Below are 26,939 nucleotides of genomic sequence, written 5' to 3'. Positions count from 1 at the left end.
AGCAAGCAATCGGAGAGATTCGAGGATTGCCAGGAATCGGTACAATGAATGGTAGACGGATCCAAGCCCAAGTAAGCAAAAGTGTCAGCGGTCCATCAATCTCCTTACAGTCAACACGAATTGTCCTACACAACGCTCTATACAGATGTGTCAGGCATGCCGATCCCCAACTGAACTGTATGATCCCGGCAAAGTTACGGAGTAACGGCAGAAACTTCCAGTGCACCCCTGGCCCAGACTTATCTCCAAACACGACGGTCCCAAACAATAGCATTATGTGGCACTTCACGTACCTCTGAATCTGAATATCAACAACCAACACTAAACGATCTTTCAATCCTCGAAACCACGTCAACTTGATGAAACGTCCCCTACAGTCTGTTTTCTTAGGTGTAACGTCAAACTGATCTAAGCATTCACCCTCTAATGCCTCAGAACTACTGAGTGTTGGTCCTGTAACTGGCAGACCATTCGTCGGAAGACCAAGAATTAACGCCACGTCCTCCAACGTCACGGCACACTCACCAACCGAAAAATAGAATGTGTGGGTTTCAGGGCACCATCTCTCGATCAGAGCATTAACCAATAGCGACTGACATTGGACAACTCCAATCTGTGAAACATGATAAAAGCCGGTGTCCCGTAAATACCCCTCCACTATTGGATTGTACCAATCCGACGGCATGTAGTGGTCACATTGCAACATTCTAGAACCATAAACACAAACATAATATTAATTAGTTAATAAATTAAATTTAACAGAATAAAATTTTCATTGTCAAATAACCAGTAAAACATATCCACAATCAATAAAAATAATAATAATAATAATAACAATACTTTATACAATTAACTATTATATTATATACTAATACTCAAGTAACTGAATTTCTAATAACATACATATAATAATAAATCAATCATTAATCCTTTATTAAATATTTATATTATACTTATAACAAAAATAATTAATTCAATAATTTTTAATTCATAATATTTATTTTACTATCGTACAAAAGCTTAATAATAAACATTTTTCCTACTAAAAAATTATTTATTACTAACAATTTCATAGTTCTGAAAATCAAACCGGACCGGCTAGTTCAACCGAAAATCGGTCATCAGGATGGTTCGGTCGACCTCAAAAATCGTTTGGCAAAAAACCGGTCAAAAAACTGATTGAACCGACAGTTAACCGTTGAACCGGTAGAACCGACCGGTTTTTAAAGGTTTTTTGGTTTAGTGACTCCCTCCAAAACGGCGCCATTTTGACCCCTTTAAAAAAAAAAAAAACCTAAATAGCTACCCGATGCCCAGTCCCCCCAGCCCCCAGTCCCACTCATCTCTTCTCTCTGAAAATTCAAAGAAAAACGAAGAAAAGAACCCTAGCGGCGTACCCCCCAGCCCCGGAACCCGCAGCCACCGCAACCTCCACAGCCACTGCATCCCTGCAGCCCCGTAGCCACCACAGCCCCACAGGCCCCACAGCCACCGCATCTTCTCTATCTCCTCTGTTCGAGCTCTTTCTCTGTATTCGCCGGTGTCGCCGTCTCTTCTGTCGCCGCTGTCACTCCCCTTCCTCTTCGCTGCTGGTAAGCACTCCCCTTCCTCTTCGCCGTTGTGTCTCCTTTCTCCGCTGTTTGAGCTCCTTCTGATAATAGTTAATTTTGTTCATAATTTTCTGTGATAATAGTTAATTAGTTTGCTGAATTAATTTTATTCATATTTCTCTGTGGAGTTTGTTGATTTTATAGTGGAGTTTGCTGATTTTAGTTTTACTGTGAAGTTTACCGAGTTAATTTGTTCATAATTTTGCTGTGAAGTTTCCTGATTTTATTGTGGAGTTTGATGATTTTAGTTTTATGGTGGAGTTTGTTGATTATTTTGCTGATTTTAGTTTTTTTGTTGTACATTGAAGATGGAGCAATCTCAAAGAGTTAATTATATGAATTCTGAATTATATAAATTAATCATTCTAAAGGTTGGATTCTGGATTTTGGATTTTGTATGTAATTTGTAATTTGGATTTCAGAATTTTGGATTCAGATCAGCTTCTTAAGCCATGACAAATTTCTCACCCAATTCAATCAATCATGGCATTCGCAGATATGCTCCTGTATTGATTTGCCTATTTTTTATTTTCATTGGTACCATTTATATCTAAATAATAGAGAGACTTTGTGTTAATTAATATGAATATATTATCCCTATTAATGTTTTTATTGAGCATCTTAACCTATCCAGTATTAGTGCTTCTAGTTTCATTGTAGAAAGAAATTATATTATGCATTAAGAACAAATTGTATCCACGGTGTTTATCTCTCTAATTTTTGGTTCAGTGTTATGAGTTCTTATAATTGTGTAGTTGTAATTTTGTCTATGTTTAACTAGTATACATTAGTTAACCAAACCTTATTAATAAATTTTTTAAGAAAATTACTAATATCAAATTTTGAGGTATAATACCTTTTAGTCTCATGTTGAAGTATATCTCTAAAATTATTTTCATATTAAAATTTTTTGACTTAAAAATTATTGAATTTAAATATTTAAAATTATATATTAAATTTTTAATAATTTTACTTAATATTTAATTAAACCAGTTGAACCACGGTTGAATTCCGGTCGAACCACTGAACCAGTAAACCAGTTGCCTCACCGGTTCATTGACCGGTTCAGTTTTCGCAACCTTGAACAATTTATACTAATTAATTTATGAGTAAAGTATCGTTTTTGTCCCCATCATTTGTGGTAAGTCTCAAAGTTGTCCCTAACGTTTCAATCGTCCTATTTAAGTTCCTAACATTTCAAAATTGACTCAATGTTGTCCTGCCGTTAGGGATTCGTTAACAGAAATGACGGCAGAACAAAATTGAGACGATTTTGAAACGTTAAGGACTTAAATAGGACGAAAACGTTGGGGACAAAAACGATATATAAAAATAAATTTTAATTTAATTTTATCTTTTAATAATATCAATTTTTTACTGTACATAGTATTCAATTTTTTTTTAATTACATCTAAGTAAATTACACTTAATTACATTACTTTTATTTTAAATAAATTTATTTTTTTATGATTTTAAAGAATTTTGATATATTAGAGACAAAAGGTATAATTTATATTTTATTGTATATATATTATGTTTTTTTTCGCAAGTTTATATACTAGTCATTCTACAAACATTTCATGATAACTAAAAATCTTTAAGAGTAAAATTATAAAAAATTAATTTATTTAGAATGAAAGTAATATGATTAAGTGTAATTTACTTAGATGTAATTAAAAAATAATTGAATACTATGTATAGTAAAAAATTGATATTATATATTGAAAGATAAAATTAAAATTTATTTCTATGTATCGTTTTTGTCCCCAACATTTTTGTCCTATTTAAGTCCATAATGTTTCAAAATCGTCTCATTTTTTTCCTGCCGTCAATTCTGTTAACGGATTTTTAACGGCAGGACAACATTGAGTCAATTTTGAAACGTTAGGAACTTAAATAGGACAATTGAAATGTTAGAGACAACTTTAAAACTTACCCCAAATGTTAAAGACAAAAACGATACTTTACTTTTATTTATTATCACACGTATTCTAATAATAACAATCTTAATATTAATCCTATATTATAACAATAATTAAACCATCAGACGTGTAGTAGTAATAAGAATTATTATTATTATTATTATTATTATTATTATTATTATTATTATTATTATTACAATAAATTCATTAATAACAATTAATATTAATTATTTTATTTATCATATCTCCATTTTTAATTATTATTATTATTATTATTATTATTATTATTATTATTATTGTAATTATTCTATTAATAACAATAATTAATTTATTATCATAATGATAATAATCCTTCTAAACAATATTATTACACTAATCCCTAATCTCTAACATTACCATTATAATTTATTATTACTAATCCCTAAAATTATTTTAATTAAATTAAAATATTTAAAAATTATTACTACACTAATTTCTAACATTATCATATAATAAACTACTAATTTCTAATATTATAATTATTATTTTAATTAAAATAATTTTTTTAAAATAAAAATTTACATAATTAGGATGATTAAGATAATTAGCAATGTGGAGCTCCGAACGATTGACATCTTTTATTCTTCTTCTTCTAGGCATTACTAAAAATGAGTGGTCCAATTTTTTTGGATTCAAAAGTTCATCAATGGAGGAGAATGAATGAATGAAGCTGGTGGAGTTGGAGGAGAAGAGGATTTCTGGTTGCTGGTTCGAAAGTGAAAGAAAATGGGGCATTGATTGAATCAGCTTTGGAGTGTATACATCCTGGTGGACAGTGACGGACCCAGAAAATTTATATTGGGGAGGGGGACAAAAATAATATACATTACTATCAAAAGATATATTAATCTAAATTCAAAAAAATAAAAGTGTATATTAATTATTCAAGTAAAAAAATAAAAAATTACATATAATAAAATAAAACAAAAGATCTTTTTAAAATATTTTTTTATTATTATTTTTATAAATAAAAAATATATATTCTAAATTAGTAAATTGATCAATTGACTTTAAAAATTTATATGCAACATAATTACATATAATAAAATAGAACGAAAGATAAATAAATAAATAATAAGGATCACTAAATTAAGAATAAAATAAAATACATAAATTTATAAAGAGGATAAAAAATTAAATTAATACTTAAACTATAATTGCTTGAATTATATTTTGTAATTGAAAATATTAAAAAGAGAAACAATAAAATTGAAAGATATATAAAATCATAAAGAGTTATATAAAAAAAAATAAAGAATTTAAAATTTACTTTTTGATAAAGAAAAAATGACCACTAGAAATAAAAGAAATAGAAAAAGAAGGTTGAAAGTAAGAAGATGATTTAAGAGAATAAAGGAGTGATGATGGCTGGAATTTGAGAATAAGAGAACACTAAATTTAATTAGGTTAACTAATAGTCAAAATGATAAAAAGATAAAGTGAATTTAAAACCTTAAATAATTAGGATAAATTTATTTATAATGGAATCATTTAAATTTGAAGTAGGGCATATTATATATGTATATATTTAAAAAAAAAAAAGAAAGAACGGGGCAAATGCCCCCTAATGCACCACTTAGGTCCGTTCCTGCTGGTGGACTCATCAATTTGCATGTGCGATACGTGGTTGGGGACACAAATCGAACCGTTCGATTTCTGGCATTAAATCGGACCATCTAATTTTTTCATTGTAACCGTCACATCTGCGTGAAACACTATGGACTTCCATAAAACCATAACCGTGTCATACTCTATCTTCTTTCCTATATGAAAAATAAAAAGCGAGGGTTTGCAGAAAGAAATATATAAAAAAAAAAAGAGAGGTTATGGATAACTAAAACGAGAGAAAGAGGAAAAATTCATATAGTTGCAAAGAAAATACAAGAGTAAATGTGTATTTCGATTTCCTAACGATTTTTTCAAAAGATTAAATGTTTTTAATGATTTAAAAATATTGTATTTGTAAAGAAAATCAAAACTTTAGACGAAAAGTGATCAAATTATAACTATATATAAATATCAGAAGTTTGGAAAAAGAACTTTTATCAAAGATGTTTAAAGTTTTGATTCAATAAATTAAGAAAGTTTGAGTTATATAGTAATTTTGGAAGAGTGTGAATAGGTAAATAAAAAGAATTGAAATTAATTTTTATTTAAATGCATATACATATATAATTATAATTAGTTCTGATGAATGGATACTAACGCAGATACGAGAGATGATACGACACGAGATATATCGATATATAAATTTTAAAATTTAATAAGATACGGGACAAGTATATATATAAAATATAAAGTATTTTTTAGATAAATTATAATGATATTTTATTATTTTATTAATACTAAAATAAAAATTAATTTTTTAATTATTTTTAATGTGTTATTTTAATTATATAAAATATTTAAAATATTTTTTTAATAAATAATAATATATATTATTTATAAATTTATTTCAAGAATACATGTTAAGAATAAGACTGAATATACTCATACGTGATGGTATTTAAGTGTGTCCAAATATGTTTGGGGTATAATTTTTTATTTTTGATTAAGACATTGTTACACACAGAAGACACGCATGTTGGATGTAACACCCTATCACACAGAACTTTACGCTTAAGTTGTAAAGTTGAGGTGACGAAGTATTACGACCTCTAAAATAAAATATTCATATAATAAATAATAGAAAGAATATAATATTCGAGAAACTTTGAAGGATAATTAAGACAAGATCGTGAATATAAAAGCGTAACACTCAGGAAATACTATTTGCTTGTATACGAAGAAAGCTCAAGATATAAATATATAATAAGAATAGAATGTTAAGGAATACAAATATTCAAACTCCAGACTCAGCCTACAAAATTATGGCTGGCCGAAAAATGAAGATCAGATACCTACGAGTTAAGAATGAGTATGATTAGGATTGGGATATTTTTTATCTACAAATAAAATAGATTTAAATTTATATAAAAATTTTAACTCACAGATAAAATTAAAGTTAACTTCAAATCCTATCCTATCCTATCCTACCCGATGTGGATTCCTAATCCAAAACCTTGGCCATTTAATTTATTATTGCTGACTAGCTAGCTAAAATTTAACGGCTAACGCACACAAATTCAGGATATTTAATTATTTATTGAATAATAACAGGACAATAAAGATATATAAGAAGAATGAATAAGCTTAAAAATTGAAGTGGAAAACATATATGCACCGGCTTAATTTTTAGATTTATATATTTAATTATAAAAATATTATTTATACACTAAAATTAATTACTAAAATCAATTATTAATATATTTATGTATAAATATAATTTAATTTATATATTTTATAGTAATAGCTAACGTTAATAACTAATTTTAATATAAACACTATAATTGATCTAATTAACATCAAGATATTTTCAATCAGTTTAAGTAATAATAATTCATGTATTTAGTAATTAATTTTACTTTAGGTTACTACTACATTATTGTTAGTAAGTAATAAAAACTAATAAGCAATACACAATTTTTTTCATAAACTTTGTATGAATGCGGATCGGAGTGATCTTGAAGCGTTAAACAACAGTAGTGGTAGCAATTTGACAATGTTCTTCAATAACGTAAGTTGAATGTGTGGAGACAGTTTTAATTAGCAGTATGGGCAATGATGTTATACAAAATAGGAAAAGTAATTATGCAAAACTAACCCTTTCCAAATTCCAAGAATGCAACCACGGAATCACCCTATATAAATCAATCAATAATCCTGCTATACACATACACAAAGCAATTTGTTTTTATTTATTTTGTTATGGCATCAAGTAGTTTGAGCATGAAGCTTCTGGTGGACACAAAGCGTGAGAAAGTGCTGTTTGCGGAAGCCTCAAAGGCGGTGGTGGACTTCCTCTTCACCTTGCTTCAACTGCCTCTTGGTGCGGTGGTGAAGCTTTTAACCAAGAAACACGTGGTTGGTTGCTTAGGCAATCTATATTCAAGTGTTCAGAATCTCGACCCTACTTACATGCAACCAAACGTATCTAAGAATATCCTCTTAAAACTAAACGTTTCTCCTACCTCTTCAACTCTTATCTCGGGTCTGTTGGAATAAATTAATTTTAATATCCCAGATCATCCATATTGAATTACAAAAAATATAATATAATGTGGAAGCGTATCTTTATTTGTAAGAGTCAGAAATTGATGGAAGAATTTGGATCTTATGGTTCTTTCGATCTTCCTCAACCAAAGCCTTCTGTAGTTCTAGGTGGCTGAACTGTGACTCTTTTGATGAGGAAAGAGCAACAAAGGCGGCTTTGGTATATTGGGGACCGAAACCCTGTAGGTCTATTTATATTTGAGCATGGCACCCATTAAACCCTTAAGCCAAAATAAAATAGTATCTTAAGCCCAAAAGATAATATATCTAAAATCCAAAAAAGATAATTATCTAAGGAACAAAAGATAATATCCGGTTTTATTCTCATTTAATTCCAAATCAAAAGTAATAATGACTTATCCAATTAGCATTTAAAACAATAAATGAGATCATCATTATATAAGTCATTTAATTTGAAATAGCATAATTTGTGATTATAATTAATATATGTATTGCCCACAAATAAGTTAGGAAATAATTTCCTAACAATACTATAAATGATATATCGGGACATGTGCAGACTTGAGCATACATTAAGCTTCCTAGTGCTAATGCATAAGGTTTATCATGCATTATTGTCCTCTCAAGATCATTTTTAGGGCATTGCTTTAGACTGAACTTGTCTCCTTTAGCTACGGGTGTGTCCATTGGTCTACAACTTTCCATGCTATATCTACTTCAAATCTTTTCGATATAGTTCTTTTGTGATAATCCAAGAATACCTTGAGAGCGATCTCTTAGTATCTCGATTCCTAATACAAAAGATGCATCACTAAGAATTTTCATTTCAAATTTGTTCGATAGAAATTTCTTAAATTCATGCGACAAGCCTATATCGTTACTGGCAAGTAGAATGTCATCAACACATAAGACCAAAAGAAATGTATTTACTCCCACTGAACTTGCAGTATACACACTCATCTATGATATTTACCTCAAAATCATGAGGTAATGACTTGATGAACTTGTGATACCATTAACGGAAAACTTGTTTGAGACCATAGATGGATTTTCTCCTTTCTCTATTGGATTTCCTTAATGACACTTCTTGAGGTTGTTGAGCTTGCTGTATGGATTGGGATTGAGGAGGATTCTCATTATTTTCCTGTGTTGTAGCAGTATCTTGAGCAACAACAATATTCTCATTGTTCTCTTGTACTATAGCTGGATTTACAGCAAGATTCTCATTGTGCTCTTGTACTATAACTGTATCTTGAACAATAATAGGCACAAGGTCCTGATCATTGTCAGTTATAGAATCCTCATCAAAAGCAACATTCCTAATATTTTCTTTAGGGGTGGCAAAACGGGTCGAGCCCGTCGGGCCGATCCGCTAAACCCGCTAAAAAAGGCGGGTTGGGCTAGGATTTGGAGTCCGCCAAATTAAAAAAGTCCGCCAAACCCGCACCGCCAAATTGGCAGGTTTTGGCGGGACGGGGCGGGCCGGTCCGCCGGGCCGAAGCTTTTTATTTTTTATTTTTTTATTAAATAAAAAGTGTGATTACTATTATAAAATTAATAATTATAGAATTTTTAAACACTTTTTTTTCATTTTTTGTTTTATTCTTCTTTTAGTTATTAACTTTATTTATTTTATTTTACAATTTTGTATATATGCTCAAATTATGTGACTTATTTTTAAAAATAAAAACGATTTTATTGACAAATATTATTTTGAACAATTTTATTGAAGTTAAAAATAAAAAAAAAATAGTAAAAAAATTATATTATAATTTTGACTATTTTTTATTTGTATTTGATTTTTTAATTATTATTTTTTGGTTAATTTTAATGAATTTTATTTATAAAAAAAAAAGAAGCGGGCTAGCCCACCAACCCGCCAATCCGCCATAAAGCGGGGCGGGCTAGCATTTTGAACCCATTTTAGTTGGCGGGGCGGGCCGATCCGCCCCGTTTATAGAGCGGGCCTAGGCGGGGCGGGGCGGGTTGGGCGCGGGCCGGCCCGCTTTGCCACCCCTAATTTTCTTCCCCCCAAACTCAACATCCTCAAGAAATCTCGCATTTCCCGTCTCAAAATTAGACCTTGATGCAGGATTGTAAAACTTGTACCCCCGTGATCGCTCAACGTAACCAACAAAGTAGCTACTAATTGTCCTTGAGTCCAATTTTCTTTCATGCGGCCTATAAGGTCGCGCCTCAGCTGAACATCCCCAAATATGCAAATGCTTTATACTGGGCCTTTTCCCAGTCCAAATTTCATATGGGGTTTTGTTAACTGCTTTGCTCGGCACCCTATTAAGGATGTACACTGCGGTCTTTAAGGCTTCTCCCCAGAGTGATTCAGGCAAGGAAGAATGACTAATCATACTTCTCACCATGTCTTTAAGAGTTCGGTTCCTTCGCTCTGCAACACCATTCATGCTAGGTTTGCCTGGCATGGTGTATTGCGGAACAATACCACACTCCTCTAGGAAAAGAGCAAAAGGCCCGGGACATTGCTCATCTGAACCATCATATCTTCCGTAGTATTCACCACCACGATCAGATTTGACAGCTTTAATTTTCTTTCCAAGTTGAAGTTCAACTTCAGCTTTGAAAGACTTGAAAACATCCAAGGCTTGGGACTTTTCATGAATTAAATATAGATACCCGTAACGAGAGTAATCATCTATGAACGTAATAAAGTACCGTTGTCCATTCCAAGAGACAGTAGGGAATGTGCCACATATATCGGTATGTATCAGTTCTAAGACATTTTTAGCTCTCTCGGTACCTAATTTTCTTTCGTTTGTCCTTTTCCCCTTTATGCACTCAATGCAGACTTCAAAGTCTGCTAAATTTAGGAGTCCAAGAATTCCATCCGACACGAGCCTCTGAATTCTCTGTTTAGAGATGTGACCTAGGCGTTTGTGCCATAATGATGCCGAATTCTCATTTAGTTTTCGTTTTGTACCCGTTTGCAGTATTTCATTATTATAGGGATTTAAGTCAAGCCTATATAGATTATCCACTAAATGACCAGAGCAAATATTATTTGAATTATAGAAGAGATTGACTTTATTGTCTCCGAACGAACAAAAATAACCTGATTTGTCCAAACGAGAACCAAATTCCGTCTAAATGACGGTACATAAATGTCTCTAATAAATCCAAGTAAAATCCACTCGTGGAACATAATTTAAAGGTTCCTATAGCTTCGACTGAAACTATATTGCCGTCTGCCACATAGATGTATCTTTCAGCATCACTTGGCGGTCAGCTCCACAGGCAACCCTGCATAGTAACACTTACATGAGTAGTAGCAGCAGAATCTACCCACCAAGTATCAACAGGTGCATAACTTAAACTAGCCTCAGAACAAACGAAAGTAAAAATTATACCCTTCTTTACATGTCAAGTGGCATATTTGGTACAATCCTTCTTCATGTGTCCCACCTTCTTACAGAAAAAACAAGTTGAAACTTGATCTTGTTTCTTAGCCTTTTTCTGCTGAGAAGGCACATCCGCAGTAGTATCACGCTTTTTTTTATACTGAGAAGATGAAGCCATGTGAGCACTTTCAGTCTTATCTTGTTGCAGCCTCTCTTCTTCTTACACACAGTGAGATATAAGCTCATTTAAGGACCAAGTGTCCTTCAGAGTGTTATAACTCACTTTGAATTGCCCAAAGTGTGCAGGAAGGGAAATCAAAATGAAATGCACGAGTAAATCTTCAGACAACTCTAACTTTAGTGCTTTCAATTTTGAAGCAAGATGAGACATTTCCATAATGTACTCCGTTATGTTCCCTTTAGCTTTATACTTCATGGAGACAAGTTTGCTCAAAAGGCTACTTGCCTCCGCCTTTTCATTCTTAGTAAAGAATTTTTCAACATCTTTCAGGAACTGTTTGGCATCTTTATTCTCAGTAATTGAGCCCCAAAACGCCTCAGGAATTGAGCGTTTCATGATCATAATACTCATTCGATTGGATCTCTCCCACTTCTCTATTTTAACCTCATTGAGGTTTTTCGGATGGAAGTGGGTTTCTCTTCTCGAAGAGCTATATCTAGATCCATACAACCGAGGACAATCTCCACGGTATCCTTCCAAACTTTAAAGTTTGAACCATTCATCATAGGAATACTGCTAATTTGTGCAGAAACATTGGTAGCTAAAGTCATAGTTTCTGGATTAGAACAAATAAACATGCAGTAAACATTAGTTAATTAATGGAAAAAAATCCATATTGAGATATCTAGCACAACATTAATTTTCAATCTTTGGATAGAAAAATTAACTGTAAGTGATACTCTCATTGCAGTAATCAAATATTGTCAAAATTCCTGTCACACATTAAGCCTTTCTTTGGACTGACTTAATACGCACATGGAAACTTAAACTTTGCAACCTATTTATTATCGCATATATTTTCTATTAATTGGCCAAACAATAATATTCCTTTGGGCCGATTATTGACCGCATAATTAATAGAAAATAAACAAAAGTGTGCAATGCTTATTATTTGGCTAAACAATAAACTTCCTTTGGGCCGATTATTATCCGCATAAATAATAAGCATTACTTTATTCTTAATCAGTTACCCAAATATTTATTTACCATTAATATGTGAATGTAATTCGGCCAAATATAGGCCTTCCTTTGAGCCGACCAATATTCGAATGAATTACATATCACCATATTCCTAATGTTTTAAATAAATCAATTTTCACAAAAGAGGCTACTTTGGTAGTATAATGTTCAATCAATTTATTTCAAAACCAAATCTTTATAAAATAGGTGAGTATAATAATCTAAATTGTTACTAATATCCTTATGTAACAATTAAATAATTTTTTTTAACTGCACAAAAAATTAAATCTTAAAAAAAAATTAAGAACGCCACTAACTTCGTATATATTATCGGCAACTTATTATCACTATTTTCTCAAAAAAAAAAAAAAACGAATCCATGAAACAGAAGAGGTGCATGATTATTATCTACACACATATGTTGCTTTACTCATATATCAAAGGCGCAGTACATTCACATGTACAAAATTCATAACAAATAAATCAATACATATAAAGAAGGCACTGAATTCATAAGGTCAATGTATACACATTAAAAAAAAAAAACAAATAACGAATTTACCGGATTCACAAAATTGAATTCGATCCAAACAACGCAAACATGTTTTGATCCGGTGAAATAAAAAAATTTAATATTTTTAATGGCTCAATTATGGATGGCTCTGATATCACTTGTTGGAATAAATTAATTTTAATATCTCAAATCATCCATATTGAATCACAAAAAATATAATATAATGCGGAAGCGTACCTTTATTCGTAAGAGTCAGAAATTGATGGAAGAATTTGGATCTTGTGGTTCCTTCGATCTTCCTCAACCAAAGCCTTCTGTATTTCTAGGTGGCTGAACTGTGACTCTTTTGACGGGGAAAGAGCAACAAAAGCGGCTTTGGTATATTGGGGACGAAACCCTGTAGGTCTATTTATATTTGAGCATGACACTCATTAAACTCTTAAGCCCAAATAAAATAATATCTTAAGCACAAAAGATAATATATCTAAAATCCAAAAAAGATAATTATCTAAGGAACAAAAGATAATATCCGATTTTATTCTCATTTAATTCTAAATCAAAAATAATAATGACTTATCCAATTACCATTTAAAATAATAAATAAGATCATCGTTATATAAGTCATTTAATTTAAAATAGTATAATTTGAGATTATAATTAATATATGTATTACCCACAAATAAGTTAGGAAATTATAATTAATCAGGATCTTCTGCCTGATTCAACTAATAATAACAACACCGCTTATTACGAAGAACCCGATATTCCCCGGTTTCCCTGCAGCTGTGAATGTTGCCCCGTACACAATCCTAGAAGCACTACAACACCCCGTAGTGGGTTTGTGAAAGAAGTGGTGACATATATGGTGATGGATGACTTGGTCATTATCTCCCTGCTTAACCACTTCAATGTACAAGATCTTGCTGTCTTGAAAGAAATGCACGTTCACCTCGGTGTCACTGAGGTATATATGTTCCAGCAGTATGCTAATTTGAAACAGCAATATAAATACACATTGAAAATAAATTAAACCACACATGTATTTATACATAAATATATTAATAGTTGATTTTAGTGTGCGAATAGTATTATATTGATATAAGTTTTATTTTATTCTCTTCGTTTGGATTCAAATAATAATCTCAACTCTATCTATATGTTCTTTGAACTGTTTTTTTTTTTTTTTTTTGTGGTGTTGACAGGGCTTAAAGGTACTGAAGGAATCTATGGAGTCCGAGATGGTTTTGACAAATGTTTTCTTAAATAATTTGGAATCTTAAGGGTTCAAATGGTTGCTTAAGTTTGCTTTGTCTTTATTGGTCTTAATATATGTTTCTTGTGTTCAGGATGTGTGATCACTTTATCTTCTACACTTGTGTATTTCGAACAATAATACAATAAAATGAATTGTTTTCTACTCAATTACTTTACGATCTCAATGTTGGTCTATTTAACCACTTCCCATCCGGACAAAATGTTGTTTTAAAATGAAGCAACAGTGATATCATCATGCGCATTGACAAATAAACATGATTTTAATATTAAGAGAAAACTGGTTTTACGGTTACCCCCATAAACGTAGCGTAAGCATAAACTCTAAATTTGTACCCAAACAACTAGCCTAAAATCAGTAGAAGACTAAAATTTAAAAATTAGAAGTGCAATATCATCCTGATATTTAATTAATATAATCGTTTAATATTTCACAAAATGCTTACGTGGTGAGGCTTTACAATATTCAAATTATTAGTTTAACTGTGAAGAAGTGAAGCCAGATAATAATAAATAGGAAAAGTATAGGTAACCAACAAGATTTTTGAACAAAAGATAGATAATAGCTAAAAGACAAATCTGTAGTAAAACAAGAAACAGATTTAAGCAAAACTAACAAGAAACGTAACGTGAATATTTCTCAACAACTAAAGCAAATAAACCTAATAAAATAAAAATTAAAAATATTAATATAAATGCTTAAGATCCGAAATTATATTGATGAATCTAAGAAAACGCTTGGAGAACCATTTCAGACTCTTCCATACATGTCTTCAATATCTTCAAGCCCTGTAATAACACACAAATAGAGATAATTCATAATTATGAGTATAATTTAAAGGATAACAGATTGAAACATAGAAAATACTACTCAACACTCCCACTTTAATTTGAAGATATTATAGGAGAGATACATCATCACATACCTCGTTGATGCCGAGTTGAACAAAAGCGTCTTTCAAGATACCAACGTTCTTGACATTGAACTGGTCACTAAGCATGTTGATGCTGGATATGGTTGACATTGAACTGGTGCCACGCCTTGACGCTTGATATACGTCATTTCCGTCGTCATACGACCAGTCACAATGAGAGCCATACACATCAGTTACAATGTTGTCACTGCATTTATTAAAGAGAAAGTCTCGGGCCAGCAAATTTTTTAAAAAGTTGGCTAACATTTAACCATCAAAAGAAAATTGAATAATTTTAAACCATTAGATTTAATCTCACACTGTTAAAAACACTATTAATGGCCAATTAATGGTTACAAAACACAAAAGTTGCTGACCCCCTAATACTCCTCTTTATTAAAACCTTTCGAACACTTGTACAGAATTTGAGTAGTCTGGGACTGGGAGTGATATTTAAAAGTAGAAGGAAGGAGGCCGGAGATGGAAGCTGAAGAAGCAAGAATGGTTGGATTAAGGAGAAGTGGATAACATCCTTAGATAGGTGTTGGGTGTAGCAGAAAAAGTTTAGGAGAGGCACTTAATCTGATATGGTTAGTTAGTGAGGAGCTAAGTCTGTTATAGTTTGTTGAGCAACTGACGTTTAGTTATAAGTTAGTTAGAGAGTTAAGTTAAGTTCTATGATGCTATATAAGAAGCACTTCTTTACTATAAAAACTTAGTAATCATCATTATGAATAATATTCTTCTTTTTTTTTCACATCTTTTTTCTTCTCTTTTTCTCCTTATAACTCTATTTGTGATCTCACACTCTCTCAGACCTTCACACCTTTTGATACTTTTCATGGTATCAGAGTACCAGGTTTTGATCCATGGCTGACACAAGTACCACTCATGCTTCCACCGTCACCAGCACTAAGGTAGCAATCAACACCATTCTTTCAAGTTTGACGAGAACAACTTTGTACCTTAGAGATGTCAGGCACTGGCTTTCATAAAATCAAATAGACTCAAAGATCACCTCAACCCAAAGAAAATTCCAAAGAGATTCAACGCGAAAGAAGATCGAGAGGAAGAGATAGAGTCAAAAGAGTTCAGCAATTGGGAACAGGAGGATCAAGTTCTCGTCTCATGGTTCTTTGCATCTATCGATCTAGGATTTGCAAGTCAAGTGGCTAATTGTGAATTTGCTCATGAGATCTAGTATCAACTTGAAGATTATTTTGCAAAACGATTGAAATCAAAGGTAAAACAACTAAAAACAAAACTGAAATCCATCAAATTGCAAGACTCAGTAGCAGAGTATATGACAAAGGTTAAAATGGTAACAAACGCACTCTCAGCCCTAGGTGCGCCTCTCACTAGTGAAGAGTTCATTGACGCCGTGACACAAGGCTTGAATGACGAGTACATCGCCTTCATTACCATGATCAATTCCAAAGTTGATACGGTTACCGAAAGCGAAGTTGAAGCGCTACTTGTGAGTCAAGAGGAACTGGTTGAACGGTTCAAGAAGACAACAATTGAATTTGTGCAGGTGAATCACAAACTCAAGCTCAGCCATATCAACCAGGCTCCTACTCAAATTCGCCGGGAAAGGCCAGAGGTCAAGGGTTTCGTGGTCGATTCCGCGGCAGAGGCTTCCGTGGTGGAAGATCTGATTTCTATGGGAATAATAGACCACAATGTTAGCTCTGCGGTCGAAGTAGACAAACCGTATTGATACCATCGATTCAACCAGAATTTTCAGAATCCTCATGAAACAGCTGCGAATCCGCCACTTCCTTCGTCCTCTTTTCATCAACTGTAGCAGGCAAATGCATTGTTGACAGTAGCTCCGCCGGGAACGCCTGTCACTGACAAGGCATGGTATCTCGATATAGGCGCATTGCATCATCTCACCTTTGACTCAAACAACCTAATTTCAGGCTCAGAGTATGAAGGCACAGAATAGGTGTTTACAGATAATGGCCAATGTATGAACATAAATAGAATTGGCAAAGCACTCTTACTTACCAACTAACTCTCAATACTTTAGATTAATAAATTTGCTTCATGTCCCAACTATCACCAAAAATTTCGTAAGTGTATCTAATTTTTTCCTACACAGCCATGTATTTTTTGAGTTTCATGCGTTTGATTGCTTTGTGAAGGCTTAGGAAACCAAGGAGACACTGCTAAAAGGATCTCTTAAGGGAGGAATCTATCAATTTGACAACATAAGTGTTCTAGCCAAGGGGGTGGCTTCTATCAATAGCCTGTAATTTAACAATGCCAAAGACAACCACCGAAATTCATTAGTCATGTGTGCACCACAATCACTTCGACAGATGCATCTATGAGTGTTCCAGGTCAAAGTAAAGAAAATAGATAATGATGAGTATGGTTCTAATAAGTTGAATATTGATAAGCTTGCTTCAAGTAGAGTAGGTGACATTGATGTTGATAGTTGTCACATTCGTTGCTGATGAGTCTAGCTCAAGTAGTTTGTTGTGTAGAAAGTACAACACTAAAGAAGGCATTAAAAGTCGTGCACCTGCTGATAAACTAGTATCTCATAGTTTTCCTTCTTCTATTTTTGATGTATGACACAGGTGGCTAGGGCACCCATCTGCAAAAATTGTATAAGCTGTGATGAAATGTTGTAATATTAATATACTCAATAAAAGAGCTCAATTAGTAATTGAACCTTTGTGCAATGCATGCTGTCAAGGAAAACACCATAACTTACCATTTTCTGAGTTTAAAACAGTGTACAATGCATTACTAGAATTGGTATTTTTGGATATTTGGGGACTTGAACCGTCCACAAATAGCTCTGGATTTCGTTACTATGTTGTGTTTGTTGATGCCAAAACCAAATACACCTGCTTTTACCTTTTACAAAGCAAATCCCAAGCTTTACAAGCCTTTATCCAATACAAATTGCTAATGGAAAACATGACCAATCATCGAATCAAAACTCTTCAAACTAATAATAGAAAAGAATTTTTTTCTCAAAGCTTTACCAAGTTTCTGATAGAAAATGGCATAGCACACAGGTTGAGTTTCCCTTACATGCACCAGCAAAATGACTGTGCCGAAAGAAAACACCGGCACATCACCCAAATGGGACTTGCACTCTTATCTCAGGCCTCCATGCCCTTAAGGTTCTGGGATGGGGCATTCCTGACAGCAACCTCACTCATCAATTTACTTCCCTCTCCCAATACAAGCTTAAAGTCATCGTTCGAACTCATCAACAATAAACCACCAGACTATCAATTTCTCAAGATATTTGGTTGCACATGCTTTCCTCAACTAAGACATTACACCAGCAACAAGTTTGAGTTTAAAACACACAAATATGTCTTTTTAGGGTATTCACCACATCACAAGGGGTATAAATGCATGTCTCCCTCTGGAAAACTCTTTATCTCAAGACATGTTTTGTTCAATGAGTCTGAGTTTCTCTTTTCGTCACTCTTTGCTGGTCACACTGTTCAATCCAAAGCAATTGTGCCCCACACAACTCAACCCATCCTTATTCCAATCCAGCTTAGGCATCCTCCATTACCTCCCTGTAGTACTCAGGCGTCATCTCAGTCACCCTTTAATATCTTAGTCCAAGCTTCCACTGATCACACCACTCCCACTCCTCAGCAACCTCAGCTTACACAGTCACTTTTCCCATTTGCCTCCTGTGACCCTATCACCCCAAGTAAAGAGTCTAATGTCAATTTTACTTGTGTTTATATCTGTCCATTACATATAAATACTGGTTTCTCTACTTCTACTGCTGTGTTTCCCTCGTAATGCAGGGTCAGTTGATCAGTCAGGTATTGGAGCTAGAAATGCTTCTAGCAGCACTACACACAATGTGCATCCCATGATGACTCGTAGCAAGTTGGAGATCTTTAAACCCAAGGTCTATGCAACTAAAGTTCAGCCTTCAATGATTGATCTATCTCAGGAGGAGGCAGCATCAGTAGCTCAAGCTCTCTCCTCTCTGCATTGGAAAGCCGCCATGGACGAGGAGTTTGCAGCGTTGCAAAGGTGTCGGACATGGAAGCTGGTTGACGCCTCATCTGAAATGGAGCCCATTGAGTGTAGATGAGTGTTTCGGGTTAAGCAGAATCCAAAAGGCAGTGTTCAAAAATATAAGGCAGACCTCATTGCAAAGGGCTTTCTTCAGCGAGAACGGTTCGATTATGATGAAGTATTCAGTTCCGTAGCTAAGCCAGCGACTGTTAGGACTGTTTTGACTGTGGCTGTGTCGTATGACTGGCAGGTGTGGCAATTCGACTTCAATACCACCTCCCTTAATGGTGATTTATTGAAAAAGGTCTACATGACTCAACCTGAGAGATGTATACGGGGTGCCGGTATGGTGTGCAAGCTAGAACGTGCGTTGTATGGGTTGAAGCAAGCACCTCGTGCTTGGTATTTGAAGTTGAGCAGAACATTGAAAGCCTTTGGTTTTCATAGCACCACTTCAGATCTTTGCCTCTTTGTCAAGCGCTCTTCTTCTTCCACTATCTACCTCCTAACATACGTTGACGATATTCTCAAGATTGGCAGTAATCCAAGGGAGGTGAACTCCATTATTTCACAACTTAATAGTGTCTTCACACTAAAGGACCTTGGTAAAGTGAATTTCTTTCTAGGAGTTAAGGTGATGAAGACTGAAACAGGGTCCTTGTGCTTAAACAGTCTAAGTATATTCGGGATCTCCTACAAAGGGTTGATATGGCAAACTCTAGACCCATGCCCACACCGATGATGAGTAGTCTTCGATTAGATTTTTCTAGTTCTCCATTTGATCAACCCTTACTGTATCGGTCGATTGTTAGTGGGTTACAATACGCCACAATCACCAGATTAGATATTGCGTTTACCGTTAATAAAGTATCACAGTTTGTGCAAGCACCTACAGAGCAGCACTGGAAAGCGATAAAGCCTAACTTGGGCTATTTGGCTGGCACTATAGAACTGGGGCTTGAAGTGCACAAGAGCAAGGATCTTCGGCTACTAGCATTTTGTGATGCTGATTGGGCTGCCGATCCCGTCGATAGGAGGTCGACAACGGGATACTGTGTTTATTTGGGTGCAAATCTCATCTGTTGGTCTTGCCGAAAGTAGGGCTCTGTGTCATGGTCAAGTACTGAGGTTGAGTTTAGATCACCGGCAGATGCGTTGACTGATGTCATTTGGGCGCAGAAGTTGCTACATGAGATGCACATATCCCTCGGTCCAGTTCCAGTTCTGTTCTGTGATAATCAAAGCACATTTCCCATGGCCAAGAACCCGATTCTTCATAGTAGATCGAAGCACTTCGAAATCAATATCTACTTTATTCGTCACAGGATTACTCAGCAGCTTACTCATGTCATGCACATTCCTACCCAAGATCAGATAGCGGATCTACTCACCAAGCTAATTTCTCTTTGTGTTTTCATTCAGTTTCAGTCCAAACTAAGGTTGGTTACTCAACCATCCTCAGTTTGAGGGGGATGTTGGGTGTAGCAGAAGAAGTTAGGAGAGACATTTAGTCTGATATGGTTAGTTAGTGAGGAGCTAAGTTTGTTATAGTTTGTTGAGCTGCTGAAGTGGCATTTAGTTACAAGTTAGTTAGAGAACTAAGCTCTATGATGCTATATAAGAAACACTTCTTCACCGTAAGATCTTAGCAATCATCATTATGAATAATACTATCTTTTCTCCACATCTTTTCTCTGCTCTTTCTCTTCTCTTGCTCTGCTTCTTGTGATCTCACTTTCTCTCACACTTTCACACCTTCTGATATCTTTCAATCATAGTTATTAAAACTGGACCGGACCGGTCAATTTAACTGAAAAACCAATGAACTGGATCTTATACTAATCCGGTCCGTTGCTTGAACCAAACAAGGTAGAGAACCGGTCAAATCTGAAGTGAATAAGAAAAAATCGATCAAACTCGGTGAGACCGATCCGACCGAACTACTTGGAAGTTCTTGTTAATTTATTTGCAAATTATAATATATAGAGATATCTTTTATCAAATAATTTACTTTTGTTTAATTTTAGTTATAAATTCACTTATTTTTAAATTAATTATATTTTTATTTAACAATAATTATAAGCTCACTTATTTTTTCTTTTCATAATTATATATATCTATTAATATTATTTTTAATAAATACTTGTAGTATATAATAGTAAAATTAATAAATTGTTAAAATTTAAAAATAATAATTATTTTAATATAAAAACAAAATAAAATACTTATGATAGAGTAAAATTAACAAAATACTTATTGTTCCTGTTTCATATTGTTTTAGAATAGTTAGATATTCTTAAAATGTTAGTAAAAATATGTATTTTAAATTTTAATTTTAATTTTTTTGACTATTTTTTATTTACATAGGATCAAATTAACCTGTTTAACCAGTAACTTATCGGTTCAACCAATAATCCAATTCAATTATTGGTTCGGTTTTGATAACTAATAAGGGTGTGTTTGAAGTTCACGTTGGAGAAGAGAGAAGCTCGTTTGAGTCCTTTGAACGTCCTATCTTTATGTTTGGCATCTCTTTGAAACTCTGGACCAGAAGTAATTTTGCCTCTAAACGTAGGTTTACAGGAAGCTAAAAATTCTAGCTTCTGCGTTCACGTTGGGGAAGGCTAATTACAATTGAGAAATTAAGTAAGAAAATTATTCCTCTTCTACCAATCCTATCCTTCATTTTTCTTCTATAAAAATGATGTAAGTAACCATATAATTTTCACAATAGTTCTTTGCATATGTTCTTGGTTTCAATTTTTTTTTCATCAAAATCTTTCAGATTTGTTACATATAAATATTTTAATTTTTTTATTACTTTTAGTACTCTCTTTCATATTTTGATTTTTATGTTTTTTATTATATTTTTTTATTTATATATAAATATTTTTTATATTACTTTTGTATTCTAATATTATTTTTTTAGTGTTGTGATGTCATATTTTTATTGTATTTTTTATTTATATGACAACTATTATTGATATAAATTCTTATTTTTATTAATTTTTATGATATTTTTATTATTTTTTGTTTATATAAATTCTTTTTTTCTATCTTTTATTGTACTATATTTATGTTGTGTATAAAATTTTTATTTTTTTATTTAGTTTTATTCATATGAATTTTATTTTTTTTATTGTAATTTTTTTGTTCATATGATGTATGTTGTTAGTTGTAATTATTATATTCTATGTTTGTACGAATTTTTTTATTTTTTTGTTTTTATTATACTTTTTATTGTACTTTATTTTTATTTTTATTATATACTAATTATAAAAATTTATAGTCCAAAATAATACTAAATTAAAGAATAATAGCAGTACTAAAATAATATAGAACATTTTCTTTTTATTTGACATTATAAAATGTATAGCACTCTTTTAGTATTTTATGTATTAAAATATATTTTATCAATTTTTTATATGTTACTTTAATTTAGTAAGTAAATATTAATTTTGTTATAAAATAAATTAATAAAATTTATTCAAATATCTAAAGTAAAATGATAGGATAATATAAAAAATTATTTAAATTAATGTCTCTTTTAGTAATTTTTCATCTAAAAATGATTTTAAGTAGTATATTTCAAACAACATTTATTTTACTATAATCCATTTTGATATAAAAATTGCCAAACATAAATCACGGTAACGCAAACTTACTTTTCATCAAAATCAAAGTTTGGAAAATTACTTTTATACAAACTCTCATTTGGAAACTATAATCCGAACATACACTAGGTTTGGTTGCAAGTAATCACAGTTTAGGTTTTCAACGCTGGAATAGAGGTTGCCTAAGCAAGCAACAGTAGCAGCTTGCTTATTGGTTAAAAGCTTGACGACGGTAGCAAGTGGCAAGTGGAGCAAGGTAAAGAGGAAATCCACCACTTCCTTAGAAGCTTCAAACTGTAAGTTTTAGTGGATGTAGTCGTCATCATGACTTAGAGAATTGATAATTTGAGAGTGTGAATAGTACATACATGCATAACATCTATATATAGAGATGGAGGGAAGTTGGAAAGGGTTACTGTAATGTAGGTAGTCCCATTCAATTGATGCATGCATGCACCTCGAGAGTCCACACCACTTGCTTTTCCAATACCGCTAATAGTTATCCTATTCTCGACTCTTCAAAATGTCTTCAAGAATTGTTGACTAATTTAATTATATACATGTTTCTTCATTGTTTATTGACCAACAAAATAAAAATGCAAATTCCTCTGTTTGTGTTTTATTCACATCCTTCCCGTAGTTTACTACTCTGAGGTATGTATGTTTTATATTATTCTCAATTTCTCATTTCGTTTCAAATAATTGATAATCTCAATTCTCTATGTTCTTTGAACTGTGTTTTTTTTTTTCTTTTGTGTTGACGGGGCTTAAAGCTACTGAAGGAATCTATACAATCCGATATGGTTTTAACAAGTGTTTTCCTGAAGAACTTGGAATCTTAAGGGTTCAAATAGTTTCTTCAACAATTTAGATAAGTAATTTAGAGGTGTAGTATGTTTTTATTTGATTGGTGGTTGTTTAGATTGTTCAAAAAAATCATTAGTTATCTAGCATTGTACATTTCATAATAGTTAATTAACCTTTTTGATCCCGGCAAAATGTTATTCTAAACATCTCATGTTACTGGGACATCCCTTGATTTACAAGAAATGAATTGTAAGCATGTTTAAGTAATTGTGAAAATTTGTTTATAGCAACAAAAACGTCCTTTTGATTTTACATGAATTTTTTTCAGGACTTTTTGTTTCTCCAAAGATGCTAATTTAGTTATATGATATTATGATTACATGTATGTCATTTTGTTCGGCGTCCAGTTAACTATAACTATAATTTCTATACTCTCATATTTTTACCGAGTTTTTGTGGTCAAGATTCAGAATAAATTAAGAGTATTAACAATATCATGCTTTGACAAATAAACACGGAAGACTTTATTAATAAGAAAACACTTGTCTATTGGCAGAAGTTCAACACCAATTTTTCGTTACCACCATAATAAGTGGTCTAAGAATAAACTTTCAGCAACATATAATATAGAAGACACAAATTATAAGTGCAATTTATCACCCTGAAATTTAACTAACACACTAGTTCAATCTTTATTTTTATTAAATGTGCGCTTATATCAAAATGCCTAAGTAATGGGGCTTTGCAAGATTGAAATCGTTTGTTTGATTGTGAAGAAAGGAAACCAGAAGTAGAAAGGAGAAGACTTAATAATAAATAAACAGAAGATAAAAAATTAGAAACGAATTGACAAGGAGATAATATTGTCTGATAGCTGCATAAATAATAAAGGGTAAACACGGTCTAAAACAAAGAAAATGCAGTCTTAATGTTAATTCAAAGCAACCCAACATGAAGCATAAAATAAACCAAAGGAGACAAAACATAGCCGTATTGATCTCATAGTAGATATTAAAACTATTAATTTAAGTGCTTAAGATGGCAGAAGCATGAGGCTAATGTTAGGATTTGGTTGAATTAGTCCCACATTGCTTAGGATAGCAAATGGAGTGGGTGGCCTAGGCTATAAATATGAGGCTAAGTTCTCCATTTGTTTTTGCACCAGTCAGAAACACTTTAAGCTTGTATCTGATTTTTCTTTTCCTCTGTACTCTTTGATTAGAGAGTGTTGTGAGGTGTAGTTAGATATTTGCTTTGAAAGAGTGTGGGTGTACTGGGGTGCCGGTGAGAGAAAGAAGTCTATGTGTTGTAACAATTTTCACATAGTGATATTCTCTGGTTGTCATTTGACAACGGCCGTGGTTTTTTCTCCGGTAATTGGAGTTTCCACGTTAAATTCTTGTGTTGTGATTGTGTCTATTTTATTTCTCTGTCAAAGGTGTTTTCTCAAGGGGGAATTGTGTCTTATTCCCAACAAGTGGTATCAGAGCTTCGGTTCGGTGGGATTTATTCTTAGTATGCTCTGTGGTTGCAGCCTAGTCTGACCTTCCACATCAGAAAAGAATTTTGTCCTGTGGCTTGAGGTTGATCTTTGGTTGCTGTTGTTGTTGCTGGAAGGCAGTGTGACTCTGTGAGAGTGCAGTTTGGAAAAGGTTCTGGCTAAGGAAAGACTTGGTATTTAAGTGTGTCCATTGTGACCCACCTCTCTTTCCTGGGGACCCTTCCTAGTGCACGGTCTACAGTTGAGTTATAATATTCCAGTATACGGTTGCAACAATGTCAGGATATTCAAGTGCTGTGAAGCTTGAAATAGAGAAATTTGATGGAAGAATCAATTTTGGCTTGTGGCAAGTACAAGTCAAGGATGTGTTGATACAATCAGGTTTGCACAAGGCGTTGAAGGAGAAGATCTCTGGTTGCTCTCTCTATGAGAGAAGATGATGTTCTCTAGTAGACAAGAAGTATCCTCATGGTATTACCGCACTGCCATGGATAAGGATAAGTTGTGGCAATCAGGTCCACAATTGCACACGGGCATTGGTTGGCGTTGAGATGCAAGGTGTGTGGCGGAGTTAGGTCGATGGCTGAAGAACTTCCAGGAAAAGCCAATTTGGAAGTTGCACCATGAATTTTCAGCAAGGTTTCGATCTGTACCAAGGCGAAATTCTTGGAGTGGTCTAATTCCAAGTGAGTATACTTTCATGGTGGAGTATGATAGTTCTCTGAACTATGATTGTCGGTATAGACAATGGCAGCAAAGAATTGTCGGTGTTGACAATGGAAGCTGAAGATGTGTGACTATTTCAATCAAGGTGGAGATTGTTAGGATTTGGTTGAATTAGTCCCACATTGCTTAGGATAGCAAATGGAGTGGGTGGCCTAGGCTATAAATATGAGGCTAAGTTCTCCATTTGTTTTTGCACCAGTCAGAAACACTTTAAGCTTGTATCTGATTTTTCTTTTCCTCTGTACTCTTTGATTAGAGAGTGTTGTGAGGTGTAGTTAGATATTTGCTTTGAAAGAGTGTGGGTGTACTGGGGTGCCGGTGAGAGAAAGAAGTCTATGTGTTGTAACAATTTTCACATAGTGATATTCTCTGGTTGTCATTTGACAACGGCCGTGGTTTTTTCTCCGGTAATTGGAGTTTCCACGTTAAATTCTTGTGTTGTGATTGTGTCTATTTTATTTCTCTGTCAAAGGTGTTTTCTCAAGGGGGAATTGTGTCTTATTCCCAACAGCTAACTAGATAAGAAAACGCTGGTGAGAACCATCTGGGATTCCATGGATGCCTTAAGTAGCTTTAAGCCCTGTACGTAACACATTAAAGGTTATATTACAAAGTTGGAATAGGTTACGTTTAAATGAGATGACGGTAAGAGTAGAGATACCTCAGTAATGCCAAGTTGAACGACGGTTTCTTTCAAGACACCAACATCCTTGATATTGAAGCGGTTAAGCATGGTGATGCTGGATATTGTTGACATGGGTTCAATGACAAGATCATCCATTATCATGTAGGTTATCACTCCTTTCACAAACCCATTGTCGTTGTTGTTATTACTGTGACCAGAAGTATCAACCGTCGTGGCTTTGAAATAGTTTATTTCCGTCGTCATACGGCCATTACAAGAACCGGTGCTACAAATAGAATTGTACACATCTGTTACAGCACTGCAACCGCAATGATTGTTGCACTTGTAGAACTTTAGAGTTATCTTGGAGTGGTTTGTAGCAGATGAAGGGAGGAGGCCGGAGATGGAAGGTGAAGAGCCAAGAATGGTTGGATTAAGGATAAGATCCTTAGATCGGTTTGGTTGAAAGTAATCATGGTTGAGGTTTTCAACGCTGGAATAAAGATTTCCCAAGCAACCAACCACAGCTTCCTTGGTTAAAAGCTTGATGACGGTAGCAAGTGGCAACTGAAGCAAGGTGAAGAGAAAATCCACCACTTGCTTAGAAGCTTCTGCAAACAGCACTTTCTTACTCTTTGTGTCTATCAGAAGCTTCATACTCAAACTAGTTTTAGTGGATGTGTTGGTCGTCAT

The 26,939-nt window shown here is 33.3% G+C and overlaps 1 protein-coding gene across 1 annotated transcript; it reads right to left on the bottom strand.

The window, feature by feature from the left end:
• Positions 1 to 26,132: 26,132 nt before the first annotated feature.
• Positions 26,133 to 26,939, bottom strand: LOC112777421 (uncharacterized). The gene is made up of 2 exons (XM_025821789.3): positions 26,283 to 26,939; positions 26,133 to 26,201 (listed from the first exon to the last, which is right to left on the bottom strand). The coding sequence occupies exons 1-2, from the start codon at positions 26,937 to 26,939 to the stop codon at positions 26,133 to 26,135; spliced, it is 726 nt and encodes a 241-aa protein (XP_025677574.1).

This window comes from Arachis hypogaea, chromosome 19 (assembly GCF_003086295.3).
Source record: "Arachis hypogaea cultivar Tifrunner chromosome 19, arahy.Tifrunner.gnm2.J5K5, whole genome shotgun sequence".
Taxonomy (NCBI): domain Eukaryota; kingdom Viridiplantae; phylum Streptophyta; class Magnoliopsida; order Fabales; family Fabaceae; genus Arachis; species Arachis hypogaea.
This window is presented reverse-complemented; position numbering and strand designations above follow the sequence as displayed.

Excerpts from the sequence above, each read along its gene's own strand:
- LOC112777421 (XM_025821789.3), bottom strand. The coding sequence starts at position 26,939 with ATGACGACCAACACATCCACTAAAACTAGTTTGAGTATGAAGCTTCTG. Across the intron at positions 26,202-26,282 it reads TTCAACTTGGCATTACTGAG|GGCTTAAAGCTACTTAAGGC; the intron begins GTATCTCTACTC and ends TGTTACGTACAG.